This window comes from Tasmannia lanceolata, unplaced genomic scaffold, assembly GCF_043159265.1.
Source record: "Tasmannia lanceolata isolate RefF3 unplaced genomic scaffold, GAP_Taslan_0.1 ptg000018l, whole genome shotgun sequence".
NCBI lineage: Eukaryota > Viridiplantae > Streptophyta > Magnoliopsida > Canellales > Winteraceae > Tasmannia > Tasmannia lanceolata.
Window position 1 is genome coordinate 16,723,355 of NW_027518695.1, and position 24,105 is coordinate 16,747,459.

The 24,105-nt window shown below is 36.9% G+C and overlaps 1 protein-coding gene across 2 annotated transcripts; it reads left to right on the plus strand.

Annotated features, from left to right (window-relative positions):
• Positions 1 to 4,133: 4,133 nt before the first annotated feature.
• On the plus strand, positions 4,134 to 23,846 carry EMB1030 (Alanyl-tRNA synthetase, class IIc). Of its 2 annotated transcripts, XR_013235673.1 has the most exons (14): positions 4,134 to 4,329; positions 6,893 to 7,024; positions 7,099 to 7,307; positions 10,261 to 10,439; positions 14,529 to 14,607; positions 17,286 to 17,420; positions 17,541 to 17,690; positions 18,419 to 18,529; positions 18,652 to 19,566; positions 20,277 to 20,549; positions 20,933 to 21,142; positions 21,931 to 22,085; positions 23,020 to 23,633; positions 23,664 to 23,846. XR_013235673.1 is itself a non-coding variant. In XM_077358444.1 (13 exons), the coding sequence occupies exons 1-13, from the start codon at positions 4,218 to 4,220 to the stop codon at positions 23,354 to 23,356; spliced, it is 2,997 nt and encodes a 998-aa protein (XP_077214559.1). In that variant the 5' UTR covers positions 4,134 to 4,217; the 3' UTR covers positions 23,357 to 23,720. The 2 variants fall into 2 exon arrangements, 1 of the variants encoding a protein (XP_077214559.1); XM_077358444.1 differs by having other exon boundaries at positions 23,020 to 23,720.
• The last annotated feature ends 259 nt before the right edge of the window (positions 23,847 to 24,105 follow it).

Here is a 24,105-nt window from a genome sequence, read left to right on the forward strand (position 1 = left end):
TGGCAGTAACCCATATATCATCTTCTTAGGATGATCCTAACCCTCCGATCTGTGCTAGTTTCTACAATCGGGCAGTTCCTGTATAGATCGGAGGGTTAGGGTCATCCTGTGGAGATGATCTGTATAGTACATCCTATTTACTTAATGGCCCAGCAAATGAACGGTTCGGATCATCCTTTGAAGTGGGCCTGATGTATTCTTTAAAAATACTGGACTTCATGGTGGGGCACTACACTAACACATAAGCAGTAACGGAAGGTAAACAGCTCAGCATCACCCGCAAAGGTTTCCAAGAATCCATGTAAACAACCTATTCAAAAGCAAAGTACACACTTTTCCGTTTCATTTCTAGGCTCTGTTCACTTCTTTTCTAGCTGCATGAAAAGAAAGGAAAAAAATCTAACGTGGAAACTTGAAAAGAGAGCAAAAGAAACTGTGAGAAAATTTCTTTTTGTGAGAAAATTCCGTTGTTCATTTGCCAAGATAGGAAATGAAAGTATGCAGGCAAAGTGGTTTTCTCAGGGAAATGATTTTCTCGTCCTTTTGGTGAGAAAATTGAGAGAGAAAGTACAAGAAAGTTGGTTTTCCACATCATTATTTATATTTTCCACCTGTTTAATTCTGCTTTCCCGAGAAAACAAGTGAACGACAGAAAATGCTCAATCACGAAAAAATTTGGCTTACTTTCTTCCCCTTTCCTTTCTCAAGAAGGCAAGTGAACAGAGCCTATGCGAGTGAACACACCCAAAGGAAACTTATTTGAATGAAATATCTTACACGTCAACAACCGAGAGAAAACAACTCCACATCCATGTAATCTCCGAGGTTTCCACATAATCTAAGTAAACGACCACAAGCTAGTTTAACGGAAAAATCCACACTTTCCGTTTCCTTTTCACACCAGAGATTGCAAGTGAACATGGATGCACACAGAAGAGTCTCAAAAAGTACCATTTTTTTATTAGTTGAAAGCGTTTCTAGAGCAGAAAAAGTAATAAAAATGAATCAAGTATACATTATTTTTTTATGCCAAATATGTTTTTCCTATTTTTTATTTTAAAATAAAAAAGCATGAAAGAGTATTGAACGTGTATTTTATTTTAATTTAAAATCAGACGAAAAAAAAAAATTAAAAATGTTTTGGGGGGAATGGCCAAACACAACATATTTCTACTTGGTTAGAGAGTTGTATGAGATTCAATGTCTAGAACTCAAACATAGATCACACTTCCACGAATAGGTAGATTGTTAGTGGCTCAACAAAAGGAAGCATAGAATGATGATTTGGTCATTCTCACAGTGTTGTAAGGATTGAGCCTCTAGCTCAATAGTAAAGGCTAAGCTCTTCAATCGAAGCTTGTTATTTCAATACAGTTTCCATTGTAGTCATAACTTGATTACACTCTTGACAGTATAGAAATTGGAAACCAAATGAATGATAGTCGCGATATATTGCTAAAGTTTTTGAGGTATTTATTGACCTTTTTGAATGGTATGTAACTGATTGGGTACATGAGAACTGGAGGCTTGTGTTTGTTAGATGAATTATGCTCATGGGCATCATCTCAATTTTATTTGGATGTGAAAAGGGCCAAACTTGAGCAACAAGTCCCTTGATAAGAGTTTGATTAAGTGATAGACTTTTTTCATTTCATTTTTGTGGAGTTGAGCCTCTAGCTCAATGGAAAAGACTGTATACTTCAACATTGAGGTTGGAGGTTCAATCCCAGCTTGCCTGCCAAAAAAAAAAAGTGATTGTTTCTGAGGTTTTGGGAGGAGGTTGAGTGATCGATCCATCGACGTGGTTGATCAAATTCATGCTAATGAGAATTGATTCAATATGATCCCTCTATAAGAAATAGTTGGAAGCACCCAACTTAATAGAGGGGATATCTAACAGTAAGATGACATAGTATACATAAATGCTACGAAGAAGCAAATGTAAATTGGGAGGAAATGAGAAAGGAGGAAGAAGAGTGTTCTCTTCTTATGATCATGAATGTTGATTATGATGATATATAACAAATTGAGGCGTGGAGATGAAAAATAAAAGAAAAATAATCAGAAACCAATGAAAACAAAATAAAAAGCAAAGGACAGAAAGATGTTCAAAGTGATGATCATGATCATGAGATGAATGCGAAGAGAATGAAGGGAAGACTGTGAGATGATCAAGGGTCGTGCCGCCTACCTCTTCCTAGCAAAATAATCAATGATATGAAGACATTTAGAATTAAGAATGGTCTAATTCGAACTTGTAGAATATATCTTTTTCTAGTGTCTTGAAAATTAACCCTTGAAGTAAGGGTATTTTCATCATTTCTTCAATGAAAACACATTTAACAACTCTCTTATTAAAAAGATGAATTAATGAGTTACTCTCCTCTATTTTCCTGTTCCTGTTTTTTTTTTTTTTTTTTTATTATGTGAAAGAATATTTTTGTCACTAGAGTTGGTGGCTTTGTTCACTAGTTTTCCCGGGAAAGGAAACAAGAATGTTTCTCGGGAATCTGACGTGGCATTAGGAAAAGAAATCCAGGGAATCTGTGTAGGAAAAGGTTTCCCTGGACTGTTTCTGGACTATTCACTTGCGCAAGAAAAGGTTTCCAGGGAAATTGCTTGTCATTCCTTTTGCACTAGTTTCCCAGGGAAACGAAATCAAAGTGTTTTTGGTCGGAAATGAAATCCCTAAAGGGGGGAAATGGGCTTTTCCATGTCATTTTTGACTTATTGCAGAAATTCCACTTGTGTAATTCTATTTTCACCAGAAAGCAAGTGAAGTACACCAGAATTCTGTCTTGTCAAGGAAAAAAGAGGTTGTTTTCCAGGGATTTGCTTTCCAGGGAACATAAGTGAACAGAGCAAGGTCCAAACGGGGACATGCAATTGCAATAAAGTAGGGTGCAACTTGTGTCTGATCGAGTGGAGCATTTGCTAAAAAATGCATTAGAATCAACCCCAACACAAACCAATTTTATGGTAAATGCTCAACCTGAATTCCTAAAAATCGACCTGGGTTACACCCCTATAGTAAAGACCATTGATCTTGTAAAACATAATGGGGCGAACCAATAATGAGGTGGCCCACTAGGGTTGAGCTTTTGCTAAAAAATAAGAACTGGAATTAAACCAAACCTGGCCCAATTTTATGGTAAAAGCTCAACCCGAATTCTCAAACTCAATTTGCACCCCTAAATTTGGCAGAATGGGCTCCATCATTTGGGCACGGCACATGTGCGACTCCAAGTGTTTACGTTAGGAACAGCGATCGGTCCTTTTTAGCATTCCTTTCTGTCCTGTTCAGACTAAAGAAGGGAAGTGATGTGTATTTTTTGTCCCCATTTCTTGCCCAGCTGCCCCATCAAGTTTATTTAGCAACTTGGGGGGGGGGGAGGACAGGTCGAGTTTTTTATGGGAAAAAAACCAAAGAATCACAAAGGCGACCCTACCCGAGAGAGTTTCTCAGGTCAAGCCGGGTTGGGTCGGGTTGTTAATGTTTAGCTTAGGGCAATGACTAATTTTCAAGATTGTAGAACACAACAAATCTTCACACAAAATCCCTAAAATAACTTAATTTTAAGTAATCAAGTGTATTAATTTAATAAGGAAACTTGTTTTCACATCACAAACTTAATCACATTAATGGAACACAATTATATCAAAATTTTGGAAAATGATTAGTTATGCTATTCAAGAGATATTTAAGAGTTGAGGGGTGCTAGATTCACAGGCGCCCTTGCAAAATAAAAGACAAAGGGCGCCCCCATCGGTTAAGGCTATTTTTACCGATAGGGGCGTCCTTTGCCCTTATTTACCAATGGCGCCTGTGAATCTAGCATTCCTCTTAAATTTTTTATAATATAAGTCTAAGAGTCAGGTCAGATTGCGGGTTTTTTTTTTTCCTTTGGATAAACCCAACCCAACCCAAGACCCATGATTTCTAAACCGACCCGATTTATTTTCGGGTCGGGATGACTACCCTGGGAAAGGTAAGAGGCGTAGCTAAAGATTCAAGAATCAAAATATAAAAAAGGAGTGTGTTCTCATCAAAAGCTGGGGGTGCGGAAATCAGCTCCTTTTTGCCTTATCCTGTTAATATTCATTCACAAACAAATGGTGCTAAATGGCTAAGTTGCCGCATATATATGGCTAAGAAGCGAAAGCTTGGAGAGTAGACAGTAGAGAGTAGAGAGTTGGGCAGAAGCAGCATTTCTGCCATGGATGGATTGAGCCATGCTGCAAAACCTCGCTTCCTCCTCGCTACTTCAACTCCACCTTCCAGACCAATCTTCCCCAACACATCAAAACGCTATTCCTCCCTAAAGAGTGGTAATCCTTCTTTTTTCTCATTTCCCTCCCAATTGGGAAAATAATCAGAGAAATTCTCTTGCACCCATTAATCTCCTCATTTTCACCTCCCTTTCCTTATAGCCCCTTTTGGGATTGCAGGAATTTTATTTAAGTGTTTGGAAAGGAATGTTATTTCTAAAATCTCATACTCTTTTCACACATGAAAAGACATAACTTGAAACTATTTCCAAAGTTAGCACTGTATACCATTTGTAATCTTTTTGGGTAGCAAAGTATCCCAAAAAAGTGCCTTTAACTGTTCCATTATCAATCTAGTTGTTTCTAGCAGCAGAAGAGTGAACTATGTAGGCACCCAAAAGTTTGAGGACACTCGGTTTCTGATAGAACGCAATTCTTTCGAAACAGAAAATGAAGAAGAAAAATAGAGTAGGAGAAAAATGATGAGTTAATTCGAGAGAACTCGGCCTCCAATGTGCTAAGCCGGGCTGTTACAATTATTTGCCGAGTAGCCATCTACATCATATAGAAATTGGGGAAAGCAAAATAGGGAAAAGAAATTAATGAAACCTACTACGATATGGATATAACATAAATAATGAAAGTATTTGTAACAGTAGCTTAAGGCTTAAACAACGACTATGGATGAGGTAATGTGCCTCATAATTGGAGTATAGAACAAAGATGTGATGAATGAGGTAATGTCTACAATATCTTAAGGCTTAAACAATGACGTAGAGCCCCTCAACTCCCTTCCGACTTGTGCCTGATGGAATGCCCACATGCAAGGCATTCACTAATCCTTGAATACCTTGTTAAAATCTAACAAGTTGAGAATAGGAGCACGGGTCATTCTTTCCTTGATAAGTTCAAAACTCTTATTTGCAACAGGTTCCATGTGAATATGTTGGATTTCATGTGACCTATGATGGATGCCAACAATGTACTAAAATTTCTGATGAAGCGTAGATAGAAAAGGGCATGAAAACTTGTAACTTGGTAAGAGTAGTTGTCATGGGCCAATCTACAATGTCCTTCACCCTTGTCTTCTCTGCTTTGATACACTTGATGATACATGATAACCCAAAAACACAATGTTATGGAAAGAAAAATGCACTTCATAAGATTTAGGTACAACTTTTCTTGTCACAATACATATAGGGCCGAGCATAAATGTTTTGCATGTTCATTAGAGGTGTGGCTAGAAACCAAAATGTCATCAAAGTAAACAACCACGAACCTACTATGGAATAAACAAAGGACTTGGTTTGTAAGCCGCCTATAGTTATTCAATGCATTTGAAAGTTTGACAGCATCACCAACCATTTGTGAGGTGATTCTCTTGCCTTGAAAGAATTATTCTTCTTGTCTTCAGGTCGGATGAATATACAATGGTATCCACTTCGAATATCAGTACTCAATTCAACTCGACTCGACTCAACTAAGCCTTTCTCCCAAACTAGTTGGGGTCGGCTAATGAATCCTTTAGAAATTTTTCATGAAGAAGGTGAAAGGATCTACCCGGCTCAAATCGACTAAGTCTACTCCTGACACTAGTTGGGTTCATCTTCATGGATCATTTTCTTCCATTCTATCCTATCCAAGGTCATGTTCTCTGTTATGTTCCTAGCCCTCATGTGTTTCCTCGCTATTTTTACCCAAGTTGTTTTCGGTCTGCCCCTACCTTTTTTACTCTATCAACTTGGCACGAGTCACTTCTTCTCACTGTAGCATCCAAAGGCCTACGTTGGATATGCCCAAACCATCTTAAGCAGTGCTCTCTCATCTTCTCCTCAATTGGTGCCACCCCTACATTTTTACGGAGGTCTTCATTTTTAATTCGATCTAACCTTGTGTGGCCGCACATCCATCTAAGCATTCGCATCTCCGCTACACTCATCTTATGCATATGCTGCTTCTTGATGGCCCAACATTCTGAGCCGTACAACATGGCTGGCCTCACAGCTGTCTTATAAATCCTTCCAATCATGGAATTGGAAAATATTGGCATTGTGCAAGACACTAAAGAAGCCTTCCAATCATGGAATTGGAAACTTGTACTTGATTGTAATATTGTTGATTGCACTACTGTCCACGCACATTCTCGAACTCCTATCTTTCTTTGGACTTAACAGTTCCTTCCTATTTTTTGACTACTGATCCATTGAGCTCACGAACAGGATTTCTACATGAACTTCTGTGTCAAATGTATAGATTTGACTTTTTGTATATGCTCCCTCAGTCGCTTGCAAACCAGTGCATTCCCTGGTACCTTTGCTAGTAGTTCTGGTTTCCTACACCCGGAATCAAGTTTTTGGTTTTTGGAAAATCTTTCCAAGTTTTTTTTTCCACAAGTCAATCAGAAAACCAATTAATCAGAGAACACTTCAACATTCATCTGGAAAATGTTAGTATATTATTTCTTCAAAATACAATGGGTGTGCTGCTAAAACAAAACTACTGTGTAATGTTCCACATATCTCTTGTTGAGTTATTTGATCAACAAAATTACTATGTTAGTGTGTTATTCTTTGCTTATATAAAATTGAGTTATTCGATCCACGTTATCAGGATTTTGTTACAGGTTGCAGGCTATCTGAGGAATTTAGGATAAGAACGTTCAATCAAGTTTCTTCAAATAATTTAGACTATGGGTATTACAATTTGAACGCATCAAGAGCAGCCTCATCGCTATTCACCATAAGAAATACATCAGGTATACTTTATTTATTTTCCATCCCGAGAATCTACCATCTATCATTTCTGATGTATTATCACTTTTCTTTTCAGCATCAGTACAACCCACCACTCAAGAAGCTGTAGAAGATACATCCAATGACTTTCCTGTGAGTGGTGATGCTATACGCCGCCGTTTTCTTGAATTTTATGCTTCCCGTGGTCACAAGGTCCTTCCAAGTGCTTCTCTTGTGCCAGATGACCCTACAGTTTTACTTACAATTGCAGGGATGCTTCAATTCAAGCCTATATTTCTTGGCAAGGTGTGTTTACATGTTTTGGTTTTTGGAATTATATATATAGTTAATTTCTTAGTCATTGACTATACGCATTTAAATTGTTCAAAAATCTTTTTTTTTTTTTCAAAAGAATTGAAGGATAAAAAAGAAGTCAAAAGAATAAAACTAAGCAGCAATGTAGAAGTTTCAGATTGGGTACAAGAAGAAAATCTTTATTCTTGTGATTCCATGGTATAATTACAGACTATGTTCCATTAGGATCTCAGAAAAAATGGAAATTGTATTAACACACTGAATAGGTCCTAGTGGAGGTCTATAGGCAATGTCAATACTCAAACGTGATTAAAACAAGAATGACTTACTAGTAATTATGATACAAGTTGCGAAGGATAGTACGCAAAATTGGATACAGCTCCGGTCCACTTGTATGATTCAACTACAATAATGTAATCCGGATAGGGAGGTGACTGATTAATCAAATTGTGAATTAGGGTCTTCAAGGTGGGGCTGTCTTATGACAAGCAACACTGTAGCAAATCCTTTAATCAAATACTTAGGACCTTATAGAGCTAAGTACTCTTCCAGTTGACTCTAGTTTAAGATGCTAAAGGTGGCGGTTAAACTCTAAATCACTGACAAAAACTGAGATGCAATGGGCCTATGAAAAGTAGGAAAATGGGATGTCCAAGTATAGAAACCCCTACAGATTGAACGTGCAGATCCTGTTGATCCATGATTCAACCATCTTGTGCAAATGATTCAATTCGAGGAGTCCCAATGAAATTGAAGTTAGGATACACTCTCTTCAATCTCCCTTGTCATGACCAACAACCTTTGACTTGCCTAACTGATAGCATGTTGAAGATATCATTCTTGTGCTTGTTACCTAGTCACAAACCATATCGACAAGTCTTGTTCTAAACAACATGAAATTCAGGATTTTTTTCCTTTTCTAGGGTTTTGTTGAAACTAATCAGGAAGAATAGAATTAAAATAGGTAAATTAGGAAAAATTAACTTTCAAGATGCATAAATAAAAAATAAAGATATTTTGCCCCTTGTTTTTTTACTGTAGCTGCCCCCATTTTGTAGATGATTGGTTGAATCAGGTAATCTCTCTCTCTCTCTCTCTCTCTCTCTCTCTCTCTCTCTCTCTCTCTCTCTCTCTCTCTCTCTCTCACACACACACACACACACACACACACACACACACACACACACACAGAGGCATGAATGTTCCATCCTTCTCTTCGTCTATTTATGGCCAGGAACTCATCGAAAGATCTAGCAATGTTTATTCTATCTTAGTCTCCATTGCAAAAGTCATGAAGACGAACACCATCCGGGAGCATAAAGACGATTGCATAAAGATCGTTACCAGAAGCCTTCCCTTTTTGCTTCGGATAGGAGTATAGGACACTTGTGCTTGTAAAGAGAAATTTCCTTTTCACTTCAAAAGAAGAAGAAGAAGAAGAAGAAGAGATCTCATTTGTTTTTGGCCGGTTTTCGTCTCTCTCTCTCTCTACACAATAAAAACAACATCCTTTATAGAGAAGTTGCTGATAATGGAAGTTGAGGAGGTTCAAGATTGAGTGGTTTGAAACACAACATGATGATTTATCAGCAAAAAGAACATTAGATCTAGAATGTTCATGTACATGGAAAGAATAGACTTTCTCTTATTTTTGCACTAGAAACCATTTCACTTGTAAAAATATGAAACGATTAACCATTTATCTCAAAAATGAAAAACTCCCAAAATGGATAGTCTAATGCTTCAATTTTTCAATCAGAGGACCAAATCATGTCTTCTGTCAAAGGTTTGAGAAAAAGTTCCCCAAATCTCTTTAAGAACCTTCTTCAAGCCTACGAATGAAAGATAAATGAGAAAAATATGGTTCTAAAATTCCTAGCCTCACCAATTTTGTCGCTTGGCATATATCTATTTGGCCATATTGTCCAACAAAGGATGTGTCTCGGACAAAACAGATGATCCAAATATGATATTGATTTTTTTAATGATAATATTGGTTTTATTTTTATAACCCTCTTGTCACATATTGGTACCAAAAAAATCAATACCTATCGCTATCGGGTAATAGCTAATACCATGCATGAATCTGAGCATAATACTCAGAAAGAGCACTAGCACTGTGTTAACACAAGTTTATAAAATGATTGGAAGTGTTTTTAAACCATATCTAACTGTAGAATCCTTTTTGCGAACAGTAGGAGAAGTGGCAATATAGAAGTGATGCAAAACAAAGAAAAAGAAAGGAAGAATGGAGATTTTATTATTCAGGGAATGAAGAGATGTCTACTATATTATTATATAGTTGACTCATATTTACCCAGAGGGCAGAATACCATCACAAATACGATAAAGTACTCAGAATTCCCCCTCACATCGAACCGTGGCCAACCTCATGTAGTTATTAGAATAGGATGTGGGATTACATTTCTCACTACACATATCATTTTGTAATTTTATTTTGAACCGTTTTAACTTGCCCCTCTATATATCTTTTTTTTGCGCTGTATTTTGCCCCAAGGGGCTTTCTTTTTAGTTAATTACCAGTCCAAGAAAAATATATATTTGTGGCTAGATATTCATCATGAGCTATACTATGTAAACAGTCTGAAAATAAATCAGATATTATTTGCGCAAATGATATGAAATTTTATACTTTTTGGAGTTTATAACTATATTAGAACCAATATGAAATTTTTATTGTTTTTGGTGTTGATATAACTAAATTAGAACCTAATTTCTCTGTTCAAGTTCTCATGCATTACTGCTATCAAGCTCTTTTGTTTGTGTACATCAATTTTTCAGAAACCACACTTCATTTTTTATGCGACTTAGCATTTAACATTGAATTTACCTTGTTTTGGTCTATTTTTTGGAATGTTTTGCAAGTTCTTTTATGACTGTTAAGCTAAAGGAATACACAACAATGCTGATACACCTCATGTAGGCACCTAGACTTGTAGCTCGTGCTGCCACTGCTCAAAGGTGCATAAGGACAAATGATGTGGACAATGTTGGCCGCACAACTCGTCATCACACCTTTTTCGAGATGCTTGGAAACTTCAGCTTTGGGGATTACTTCAAGAGGGAAGCGATTAACTGGGCATGGGAGCTTACAACCAAGGAGTATGCATAAAATTTTATTATCGATGGGCCATGAAGTCTAGATTGGTAAATTTGTGCTTTTTAAATGAAGCATGACCAGATTTGCCTATATTATTGAATCTTGTTGAGGAATAGTGATAGTCTGTGATGAGTTGATGTGATCTTTGTTGGTTTTTTGGTAGTCATTTTCTGTAGGGACAAAGCATATGCTTCCTTATATCTGTCAGCCATATATTTAAATTTCGGTTTCGGTTTCGGCTTCGGACTTGGCCGAAATAGAAAAATTATATATTTTTGAAAAAAAAATCAATTTAACAAAATTTCAGCCGAAATCTGTGAAATTCGAAATTTTGGAATTCGTAAAGTTTTGGTTTCGGACCAGAGGGTTTCGGCCGAAATTTAGAACCACGCAGTCAGCTACAATGGTTATCATTGAGTACTATAGATACTTGTATTGAGTTATGTCAATGGCATCAAATTTTCCTGAAATTGAGTTCTCTACCCACGGTAGTTTTTTTTTTTTGGTGCTCATTTTATCTAGTGTGATATTTTTGTAAGCTTTAAAGTTTGAGGGTTTTCTCCATTGTAGATTTTGATGTAAATAAGTTGTAATTATTGTTATTTCTAGTTGTACTGTCAAGCTAGCATTCTAAAAGAAGACTTGGTTTAATTTTATTACACTCAAACAATTTTAATGTTTCATATGCATTTTCTACATGCAAAGCTGTCACATTCCTATCCTTTTCGGAAACAATCATAGATTTGGTAACACCCTTTAACTTCTTTGAAACAGTCATTGAGTTGGGATTTGCCCAAATATTTTGGATAAGCCATTGATGGGACCAAAATACTGTCGACAACAACCTTGAATGGAGAACCTGTGGTACCATTGGAGAATTATAACACAGCCCTGAAATCCTCAACCACAATAATAGTCAAATAACCTCCTCACCACTTATCTAATCTGGTCTAGATTAGGTTTAATGTTGAAGGAAAGGAACATGAAAAAGTAAAGATTTTATGGTAAGCTTGGACTGGTGTTTTGCATGCTCTACTCGATTCTTGACAGGTTGAGGAGATCGTGGATTCAAATCACCCCTAAAATACTACTCTTTTATCATCGTCCGGCTTCAAACCCAAATAAAATCCCAGATCTGCTATAGAACATAACTTCTTTTTCTTACTATTACAGTAATAACTAATAATCCACCTCAAATCTATTCTATAATATTTCTTAAAAATAAGGATAAATGATGACCTATTGGGTGACCTCTAGTGTCATCTGTACGGGCCCTACTTGATTTCTAGAGATGAGCTTTATTTTGACTTGAGGATTTCTTAGTCCTTGAAGCATTTTTAGATTGAGATTTGAGTAGGTGCGAAAGGGAAAAGGGTTCTAGGATATTAATTCTCTGAGACTATGTTGTATACCTACAAAAAGAAGGTCTCAGCTTCATGCAGTTTTATTCTCTGAATACAAAGTTCACATCGATTCATATATTTGCTATGATGGAAGAATCCTATAACTTTCAGTTGTATTAGATGCATGTCAAGACTTCTCTCCTTAATGGAGGATTTGATGAGAACCCATGCATGATATAGACAGAAGGATAATGGCTATGAAAATGAAGTATGCAAGCTTAATAAAGCCCATTGTGGTATCAATAATGCTTCATTATGTTTAGACATTAGCTTCAAAATTGCATACATAGAATATCCCTTTTTTTTAATGGTAGAATATTCCATTTATCTGAGACGGCAGGAGGAATGCAATTTTCCCTCCATACACGTCATTCTGATGGTTGGAGATGACATGAGCTTTTTAATTGAAGGATGAATTTGCAGCCATCTTGCATCAGTATGGGTATGAGTGCTGGAATCTGACACTGATATCGAGTGTTGGATTTGGCAAACTTCGAGAAGAAAGATTTGTGGATGGCTACTGATATTTGCTCTATAATTTTTTAATAATTGCACAAACTCAGCTTGTCTTTTTATTTTTTAATTGGCTTCTGGTAGCTCTTTGGGAACTGTATTAACTCTTGACAGATGTTTAATAACTAAGACGAGATGAGTTAGCGGAATTATCAAAACGTGGTAGTGCCAATATCAGTAGCCTTTGTTGAACTCAACTCAACTCAACTAAGCCTTTGTCCCATACCAGTTGGATCGGCTAATGAATCCTTTAGAAAATATTTTGTGCATTCGCCAAAATATTTTAATCAATTTTCAAATTTTAATTATTTACATAATAACATGAAAATAGAAAATAATATACTAAAAACTTTTATAGGTTGAGTAAATAATTTTTTTATATTTTTATTTCCATATAATAAACTTACTATTAGGATGAATAAAACTCAACATGCAGTAATTGTGAAGTTGTGGTCGTAGTATTCAGAAAAAATCAATAAAAGAGATATTAATGTTGCACCCGAAGTGTTGGAATCTGACATGTTTTTGACACGCCCATTCAGAAGAATCCATATAAACGTGGATTTGCAGTGCTTATATGATTAACATCAGGTGCCTCATATCGAGAAAAAAGTGTGGCATTGAGGGAGTACCGAATTGAAATATATTCATTGGAGAGCTCTCTTATATTTTGAATATTTAGATCCATCAGGATCTTGATAATTGGTCGAACTCTGTTTACATATAAGAGCTACACTGATATTATTTTTTGGAGGTTAGACCTATAGTGAGTGGCATAAACCTCATATCAAAATCAAAGTGTGGCTTTGAGGGAGTACTGAAATGAAATAAACTCACATTAGTAGGAGCTATTTCCATGTGTGGCAGGAAGCAATTTTCAATTTCATTATTTTTTTGAAAAGATGAAATGAATTAATTAATGGAAACAAAAGAGTATAGACAAGGCTCCCAAGGCGGAACTGCCAAAAGGAACCTCAAGGTAGTCATCTTGTGCCGATACAATACACTATATGCCTATTATAAAACACCAATTTTTAGCCTATCTGTTCCATTTCCTTTTTTGTGAATGGGAAATAAATACATCAAATAAAACCCCCATCACATCTCCATTTTCCTAAACCATCACAAGAAGTGCCATGGGGGACAAGAAGCTCTTTCAAGTCGATGGATTGTGATAAAAGAATCTCCTTCAATTTGAACTTTTGAGCATCCAATCTTCGAAAGCAATTGTATTCCATTCCATAGTGCTTTAACCTCATCAACTGACTGCTCACCTTTAGAGGCACACTATGATACTTATATTGTAATCTGGTTAAGCATGAGAAGTGAACTTTACTCCACGGTCACTTCGCAGGTAATTTTGATGCAAGTGTCATACTATTGATGAGCATAGTTAGAGAAGGTATGAGGGACAAAAATATCTAAGATGATCTGAGACGCCTGTATTTTTTGATATAGGCATCATACTATTGTGGTACCAGGCTACGTTTTGCAGGATCTCTGAATGCCAAGATAATCTTGTTGGTTGATCAATGACCAGGGGATGATCTGAACTGTCCCATTGGTTTTAAGAGGCTTAAATTGTTATATTTTAGGACGCAGATGATGCTAATCTTTTATTTTGATTGTGGTTAAGTTGAAGTTTGAGATGCCAGATTGAAAAATCTAAATGGATTTGGGTCTTTTTGCCTTATCCTCTTGTCATATTAAGATGAAATTCAAGGAGTGTATACTTCATATTTTATAGCTAATCAGGGTTTGCCTCAAATCAGTTTATTCTGAGCTCTTATTGCCAAACTTGGTTAATTAGCCACAAACATAGATATACATTTCATATTTTTAATTTTTTGAGCTTGTAGACTACTGTTATGGAATTTATTACTGTGAGATTCTCGGTCTTCTGCAGTACTTTATTTCTTTATAGTTTCTGTTCAAGGGCATTCTCATTTTTTTTGTCATGAAGTGACGACTGTTGCTATCCTTTATAGTTACAAACTGAAATCGTCCTTTTTTTATTTTATTGATTTAATAGTGCTTTTCTTATCAATTGTTTCTGTATTGCCTTGAATAAATTTGGCATCTTTTACTGTTGTTTGTTATACATTATTCTTTTTCTGCACTACAGATGCATATTTTTTTTCTACATTATAGTTATACTACATTTACTTCTTTTAGGTTCAGATTGCCCCCTGAGAGATTGTGGGTTAGCGTTTTCGAAGACGATGATGAAACGTTGTCTATATGGCACGAAGAGGCAAGTTGCATATGAACTAATCACTGTTAACATGATTAATTTTACCAGTAGTAATACCACGTATAATTTTATCTTGTTGGGCTGGAGTTATCTATATAGGACATTTCTATTTTATCCTCCGATATAAGTTGAATTCTTCTTCCTCATTAATGTAAACATTATTATCCTTACCTTATGTTAATTACGATGAAACTCGAACCATTAGAATCCTCAAAAGTAGTTCAATTGCTGGAGTTCAATGACAACTAGATGAGTAGAACAAGGAGCATGCATGAATTGGCTAACACCAAAGGGGATATCTAGTTGCATAATAATCAAGTAGATTAGACGACACACAAGGCATCAGTACTACTGAGGATCAGAAAGAAGATCACCATCCCTAGCATGGAGAGAGTGCTTCGGATCCATGGGGGGGTGATTGTGTTTGCACCCCCCAGCATTCTAGTGTCGTTTAGGAGATTGAGGGAATCATATTTCCTCTGAGAAAGAAAGATATATTTCCAGATCGAGCTACCTCAAGGCCTAGAAAGAATTTTATGCTTCCCAATCCTTAACCTCAAAATGCGATCATGCTCCTCTTTCACATGAGTGATGAAGGCGGGTATCCTCCCCAGTGAGGATAATGCCATCAATGTATACCAGAAGGATAGTCTGAGCAGAAGTTCCATAGTGAATGAAAATAGTATGATCCGATTGACATGGCTGAAAGCCCATGTCCCTCCTAATCATTGAGATTAAATGACAGAACTATTCTCATGGCGACTGCTTAGGACCATAAATAGACTTATGGAGGCGACAAACTTTCCCATTCGACGCTAGAAATAGAAATCCAGATGGATGAGTCACTCATATACACCTCTGTGAGATTCCCATGCAAGAAGGCATTCTTCACATCAAGCTAGAGAAGGGGTCAATTCTGATTGATAACAATTGAAATGAAAACCCGAACAGATGCCAACTTAGCCACATGGGAAAAATTGGCATCTTAGTCAAGGTCATATGTCTGAGTGAACCCATGAGCAACGAGACGCGCCTTATATCTCTCTGAACTGTTGTCAGAGCAATGCTTAAGGGCAAAGACCTATCTACATCCAAAATGTTTTTTTCCAGGAGGGAGAGAAACCAGATTGTAAGTATGATTAGCTGAAGAGCTTCCATTTCCTCAGCGATGGCTGCCTTCCAGGCAGGATGACTCATGGCAACATGAATAGTGTGAGTAATATGCACAAAGCCAACATGAATGAGAAAGGCCTTGTCAGTAGACCAACATTGATAGGACACATACTTGGCAAGGGATGAGCTGTGGCACACTTGCGCACCCTTTTGCAAGTTCATATGTGCGAGTGAACCGGCGAGCAAGTAACAAGATGTGCCTTATATCTCTCTGAACTGTTGACGGAGCAATGTTTAATAGCAAAGACCTATCAACATCCAATAGATTTCTTTCCAGGAGGGAGAGAAACCACATCCTAAGTATGATTGTCTTAATGGCAAAGACCTGCTTTCCGTGAGGATATACTCGAGAAATCAGGTGTATCCTCACGAAAGGTGATGTCCATAGCGGTAAAGAAGCAGCAAGACCGAGGTTCATAACTATGATAGCCCTTGGAAGAGTTATAGTAGCCAATGAAGACACACCTGATAGCAGTATCATTCAGTTTGTGTTGACTAGGACGAAGGTCCTGAACAAAACATATATATCAAGAAACAAGGAGTCCTACTAGAAAAGATGGGTCGTAGATTCTGAAAAGGATTATGACTCTGAAAAGGTTTGTTCCTACCACAATAGGAACACTTCTTATTCCCAGTTGATCTGTATCTGCCTCTACCATCACCATCACGATTATAGCTATTACTCCCCATACCACTGTTATCATTACCTCGGTCACTTGATCTTAATCTCTTAGAATCAAATAAAAGGGCACGACTATCATGTACAGGAGAGGAGGTATCCATAACTGTTCTTCTATGTTCATATCTCTAAAGAAGGCATATACACTGCTTGGGGATGGAACAGTCTGAGTGCCAAAGATGTGGGTCCAAATAGTCTTAAATTCCACATTCAAGTTAGCTAGTAAGTCAGTAATGTAAATAACTTCAAAAAATGGTTTTATTTTCTTGATGCTTCTTAAGTTTTTCGACATCTTCGAATCAATGAAAGCAAATATCTTTGAAAAATGCTTACTTCTCCCATAAACCTTGCATATCAGTCTATTACTCCTAAAGTGGCTTATTTCCTTGCCGCAATTGGGAAATTTCTTTATGCAACTGGTACACCCATGCCACATAATTCTGATACGAATACTGTTCTTGTTCTATATCCCATATTTCCTTAGAACTTAAAAGAAAATCCAAACTTTTAACAACCTGAGATTCCATTGAGTTCAATAGCCAAGATGTCACCTATAAATTATTGGGTGAGTGTGCATGTTTGTGGATTGGTTGCACTGATGCTTCAATTTTTCTTGTTCTAGGATTTCTACTCCTTTGAGATCATCTTGTCTGTACGTCGTTCATTGTATTTGTTTTACTGAGAAAATGTGTCATTTTTGTTCAGTATTTGTGTTCATATCTTTATCACATTTCCAGATTTTGGGGCGGTTCTTTATAAAGGGATTGTTATTGTAACAATATTTTATACTTTATATTGATCTGTTTTCAAATTGTTCTTTCATCAGGTGGGTGTTCCTTTGGAGCGCATAAAAAGGATGGGTGAGGAGGACAACTTTTGGACAAGTGGGATTACTGGTCCTTGTGGTCCATGCTCTGAGATTTATTATGATTTCCATCCTGAGAGGGGGTATTCAGATGCCGTATGTATAATATGAGCTCAACTATCAAGCAATTTGTGTTCCTGATGAGAAATCTCCTGTTCCATTGATTTTTTTATTATTTGCTTATCTGCATTATTTTTGTATGAAATACATTTTCAGGATTTGGGAGATGATAGTAGGTTTATAGAGTTCTACAATCTGGTCTTCATGCAATATAACAAGAAGGATGATGGATCCCTTGAACCCTTAAAACAAAAAAATATTGATACTGGGCTTGGCTTGGAGCGCATGGCTCGAATTCTTCAAAAGGTAATGCCATACTTCAATATACATCTCTGCAATCATGCACTGTTTCCCACCGGCAAGAAATTTTCCTAAAAACTAATGTGACATTCCTTAAAGGTTGGTTTGATTTATTTATTTTTCAAATAATGAAATTTCATTAAATATGATTTGATTGTATTACATTGTTGGACTCATTAAATTATTTTAAAACTTTTAATGCAAAACACAATTTGGGAGTTGTCTGGCCAACTCAAGACTTGCTTGAGTTGATTTGAACTGGCCACTTCTAGGAGATGAAATCTAAGCGGAAAAAGGAGACGAAAATACAATTTCTTGGAGAAAAAGTGAGAGATGTTACTCAACTCTCATCTCAATATTAATACACCATCTTCAAAAAAAGAATAAATGCCTATTTACATGGTTGACTACCCAAAGATAGAACAGATAGTAACACCCTGTGCATAGATATCCATCATACTTAGAACTGCCTCTTAGAGCCTCCTTCTGCATGTTGCCTTTATGATAATATCTACAAGCTGATCTCCAGGTAATGCATGCTGTTGTCCATATTCATCTTTTGACTCTCTTCTTGGATCATAGTATCCATTGCTTTTATAAAATCATTTAGTGTGAAATTAATTACATTGTTATCATACCAATACTAGTAGCCAATGAAGAATGAGGTGTATCCAATTTGTAGGCCTGACTCAGTGAGTAGTTTGGTGTATCTAATTTGCACTTACATGTTGCAGGTTCCAAATAATTACGAGACGGACTTGATTTATCCCATTATAGAGAAGGCTTCAAAATTGGCAGCGGTCTCCTACGCTGAAGCTGACGATCATACAAAGATGAATCTTAAAGTATGTCTCATCTCAATTTCTTTCATATCATCTTATTTCTTTTATTGATGTGTATGACAAAATGTTGAATTTTGACGTTGACATTTTAATGATCTAATTATTGTTCTGTTACTATTTTCCAGATTATTGGAGATCATATGCGTGCAACTATTTATCTCTTATCTGATGGGGTTCTTCCATCTAATATTGGGAGAGGTTATGTAGTTCGACGACTCATCAGGAGAGTTGTTCGCATTGGAAGGCTACTTGGTATAAAAGGAGATGGTAAGGGAAATCTTGAAGGTGCTTTTTTGCCGATAATTGCAGAGACAGTAATCCAGTTAAGCACCCACATAAACCCAGATGCAAAAGCAAGAATGTCCTTTATCATGGAGGAGCTGAAAAGGGAGGAATTGCGATTTGTTCAGACTCTGGAAAGAGGAGAAAAGCTACTTGATCAGTTGCTCACTAATGCATTCTTAAGTGCTAAAAGTGGAACCAGACCTTGTTTGTCGGGAAAAGATGCATTTACTTTGTACGACACATTTGGTTTCCCAATAGAAATAACAATTGAGGTTGCTGAAGAACGAGGTGTCACTGTAGATATAAAGGAATTCGATATTGAGATGGAGAATCAAAGACGTCAGTCTCAGGATGCTCAAAATGTTGTTAAACTTTCAGTTGAAAGTGAATCAGATCTTCTAAGTAGTGTTCCCGACACTGAATTTTTAGGATATGACACCCTTTTTGCCAGGGCAATTGTAAAGGGCCTGTTGGTAAATGGGGACCCGGTAACCGAGGTTTCTGAAGGAAATGATGTAGAAATTTTGTTAAACAGGACACCATTTTATGCTGAATCAGGCGGTCAAGTAGGAGATCATGGTTTTTTGTATCTAGGATCTCAAGAAAGTACTCAGAAAGTTGTTGCAGAAATAAAAGATGTCAAAAAGTCTCTTGGAAATATCTTCGTTCATAAGGGTACTATTAGGGAGGGAACTATAGAGGTTGGCACAGAAGTGGATGCTGCAGTAGATCCAAATTTGAGACAGCGGGCTAAGGTGTGTGCCTTAAATACATATCCATTTGTTAATTTCTGAGTATAGTGTCAGCTCCTAAGTTTTTAAGGTCAGTTTCCTTGTCTAAATGTATTTTTCCATGTTGATAGAACCATGGATTTAAATTTTGGTTTCGGTTTTGGACATAGCTGAAACCGAAATTTCGGCCTAAATTCGGTAAAAAAAAAACAAATTTCATTATTGTACAGAAATTTTGGCCGAAATTACCGAAATTTTGGCCGAAATTACCGAAATTTTGGAAAAGAACTTAGAAAATCACATTTTCCCAAAATTTCGGCCAAAATTTCCGAAATTTGGTACTCTGGCCAAAATTTGGGATTTTGGTAATTTTGGTTTCGGTCCCAACCGAAATCCGAAATCCGAAATTTTGGCTGAAATTTCGGTATTTCGGCCGAAATTTAAAACCATGGATAGAACAAGGAAAGTTTTCCTTAAAGATCACCGATTCCCTCACGGTTTTCCTGCATTTGAGTTTTCAAAACCCTCTAAATACATTCTTAAAAAGAACAAAAATCACCAAGGGCACGTTTGGCTACCATGAATTTTTTTTCATGAGAAATTAGTGTCTCCAAGTGGTGAGAGAGGGGTAGGGCAATAACTCATTTGGTATGATTGATATATTTTTCTATAGTATGTGATTCATTTAGACTGGTCGTTGGTTTTGGTGATGATGAAGCACCTGGGTGTTACAGGTTCACCATACTGCTACTCATTTGCTACAAGCTGCACTTAAAAGTGTCATTGGCCAAGAAACATCTCAAGCTGGTTCCTTGGTGTCTTTTGATCGCCTTAGGTTTGATTTCAACTTCCATCGACCACTCCTAGAGCACGAGTTGATGGAAATTGAAGGATTGATTAATAGATGGATTGGTGAAGCAACACATCTTCAAACTAAAGTAATGCCTCTGGTTGACGCCAAAAGAGTTGGGGCTATTGCAATGTTTGGTGAAAAATATGGAGAAAAGGTTTGTATTTTCTTGTAAATTGCATAATTTTTAGTTTTTATATCTGCAGAATTCTTAAAAAAAGAAGTAAATACACATGGAAAAATAATACGAGTTTATAGTCTCGGTAGGTCCCATCTGTAGTGTAACAGAGTCCTCTTCATTGTCTTTTGGGCCATGTTCTTCCATCAATCTTGGTGTTTCTCATGATTTCTTTCACCAATATTATATGATATGAGTATTGTTCAAAACAAAAAAAGAAGTATTAATAGGATTAGAGTGCTGAGTTAATCTTTTCAACTTATAAAACTGATGGTGGAGGGAAGCATGGAACACGCTATTTAAATCTAACAAGTTTGTACGCTTCGTTTGTACAATTTTATTGTTAACATTATATATTATAGGTACGAGTTGTAGAGGTTCCTGGTGTATCGATGGAACTCTGTGGCGGGACACATGTCAGTAATACTTCTGAAATACGTGGCTTCAAAATAATTTCAGAGCAGGGAATTGCATCTGGAATCAGGCGTATTGAAGCCGTAGCTGGTGAAGCTTTCATTGATTACATTACTGTTCGCGATAACCATATGAAACATTTATGCTCCACTCTCAAAGTATGTTCTTTCCCTGGAATTCATAATCTAATTGCTTATTTATTTTGTAATTTTTCTTTATATAATTTTTCTTTTTTCTTATATTGTTTTTGAAATTAAACTGTTTTCCCAAGGAAGCAGATCCAAGACATGCTAAATTGTCTTGATAACTTCTTTGGCTCTTTTTTATTCTTTCAAAAGCCCTGAAAGTTAAGGTTTTACATCTTTAGGGATTGATTTGGTTCAAAGTTGGTAAATATTTGATACCTGAGTTCTAACCCTTTAAACATGAGTTCAATTCTTATTGAACAAGTGTTGAGCTATTTTAGAATTTTGAAACCTCAGTGGCTTCTAAACCTAATATAGTTTGTGGTTGAGTTGGTTCTGCAGCTTCATAATTAGTTTCCTTGATATCACTATAAGAAGGGATTTGCTAGCGTCCATCGCATAAGGCATTTCGCGGATGATCTGTTGCATCTGACAGCAGCCACCTCGTGAATGAAGACAAAACCTGCTGAAAAGTGAGTCTGCGTGGCTGCTGTCAGATGCAACAGACCATCCGCAAAATGCCTTCTGCGATGGACGCTAGCAAATTCCCTATAAGAATATCGATTATTATGTTTAATTATCGACAGGGAGATGTTATTTTCACCCTCTTATTACAGTACCACACACCTCTCGCTTTATTTAGACTCCTTCATTGGCTCGTGCAATTCATTGAGATTGTAACAGCCAGGTGCATGAGTTTGATTTTGTGCACACTTGTTGAAAATCTGAAGTTCTAAACATGGAAAGTTATCATTTTCAAGGTAAAAGCCGAAGACGTGACGTCCAGGGTAGAAAGCCTGTTGGAGGAACTAAGAACGGCGAAGAACGAAGTTTCAAAAGTACGTGCTAAAGCAGCAACATACAAAGCATCAATGGTTGCAAGCAAAGCCTTCACAGTAGGAACTTCTGGAATCAGGTAATAAGAGGAGGAATGCTGCCCTTGTAGACGTGGGGTGAAAGGGCGCCCCAATTGGCTTCAAGGAACGGTTCTGCATTTAATACGCTTTGATTTGCATCCATTATAAATTCACAACCATCCCTTGCAGCCAATGGGGGCACCCTCTCAACCCATTTCTGCAAGGGTGCCCTTCAATTTGGAATACCTCTAATAATAATCATGTGAACACCATCTTGTTGATGCTGTTGTAACATCCAGTGCTGGTTTTTCGAGGGCTAGCGTATAATAACGGACTTACCCTGGGGTTTGAGAGCTACAGTGTAACAACAGACTTGACCGTGTTCTAACGGGCTTACGGTCATGGTTTTAAATTCCGCTCCTGTATCTTCCAAAAGGGAAAAAGATCTTTGAGAGTTGTTTCATGGATCCAAAAGAGTACTTGGGTTCTCCCAATAACTAAAAAGTGTATCATGTTTCGGTCGGGACCGAAACGAAATCGACCCAAAACTGAAAATTTTGAAATGTACCAAATTTCGGTCGTAATTTCGGAAATTTAGGAAATTTCGGCGAAATAATTGAGAAAGTAATATTATTTTAATGCTTTACCAAATTTCAACCGAAATTACTGAAGTTTCGGCTGAAATTTCGTGATTTAGGCCGAAATTTAAAACCTTGCTCTTGGTGTTTGAGAGTTACCGTGCAATAGCGGACTTAACCGTGTTTTAACGGGGTTACCCTGGTTGTTTGAGAGTTACCATGTAACAACAAACTTAACCATGTTTTAACGAGCCAACAAAGTTAACCGTGTTTTAACGAGCTTACTCTGGTTGTCTGAGAGTTACCGTTTAACAGCGGACTTAACCGTGTTTTAACAGGCTTACTCTGGTTTCTTGAGAGTTACCGTATGAGATTGATAAATTGACTTTCTTGAGGTAACTAAAATGGTTTTCAGAGTTCTTGTGGAGAATATGGACGATACGGATGCTGATTCGCTAAAGAGTGCTGCTGAATATCTTGTCGATTCATTACAAGATCCTTGTGCAGTGGTTTTGGGCTCATCCCCAGGTGAAGGCAAGGTGAGTTTGGTTGCTGCATTTAGCCCTAGAATCATTGGTATGGGAATTGAAGCAGGGAAGTTTATAGGGGCTATAGCTAAAATGTGTGGCGGAGGAGGGGGTGGCAGGCCTAATTTTGCCCAGGCAGGTGGAAGAAAGCCGGAGAAATTGTTAAATGCCCTGGAGAAAGCTCGAACTGAACTTGTTGCTGCTATATCAGAAAAAATGAGCTGAATTTCTGCTGGGTTTGAGTTATATTAATTATTAAACCTCAATTCCCCTGATATGAAACTAGCTGTTGAGGTGAAGGATGAAGATTATGACTTGAATTTGCGCGAGGCTACTTCACCGTTTTTATAGTAATGCTTCCCTGCCCACTTGCAATACCAGATGATTACCAAACAACGCAAGAACTCGAGAAATGTAAACTGTGAGTATACATCATCCTCTGGACTTCATTTGTCCAAACTAGCTTTGCAAATCTCGAATTCGCATTTGTATAGTAATAAGGGTGTTATCTTTAAAAACAAATAGTAATAAGGTGTTGAAATTATGTCTTGCTTTTGTTAATAAATTATGGCTGAAATTATTTATGGTCTATTTTGTTCAAGGTTTAGTTGTAATTTTCATGTTTAACCGTGTGAAATGGCACCTATCGTTCCATTTGTCTGATTGGACATGTTATTGACACAGAGAGAACGTATGAAAATGCAGCATGTTGTGATTGGCCCCATTGTACTGGGAACAGATTAATGATAGTGTTGAGTTATGCAGCATGTCCTTGCTAATAACTATAGGAATTTATGACCAGCTATCTGTACTTCCCATAGTTCAGATAGTGTTAATGTTGATTACTTGTTCATACAAGCTAAGGGAAGTGATTTCTGCACTTGTTTTGATAATGACAATATTCAGTCTATTAAACACATATGATTGACGCTTCATAGATTTTTTAAGAATTGTAATAATCTTTAATAGTTAAT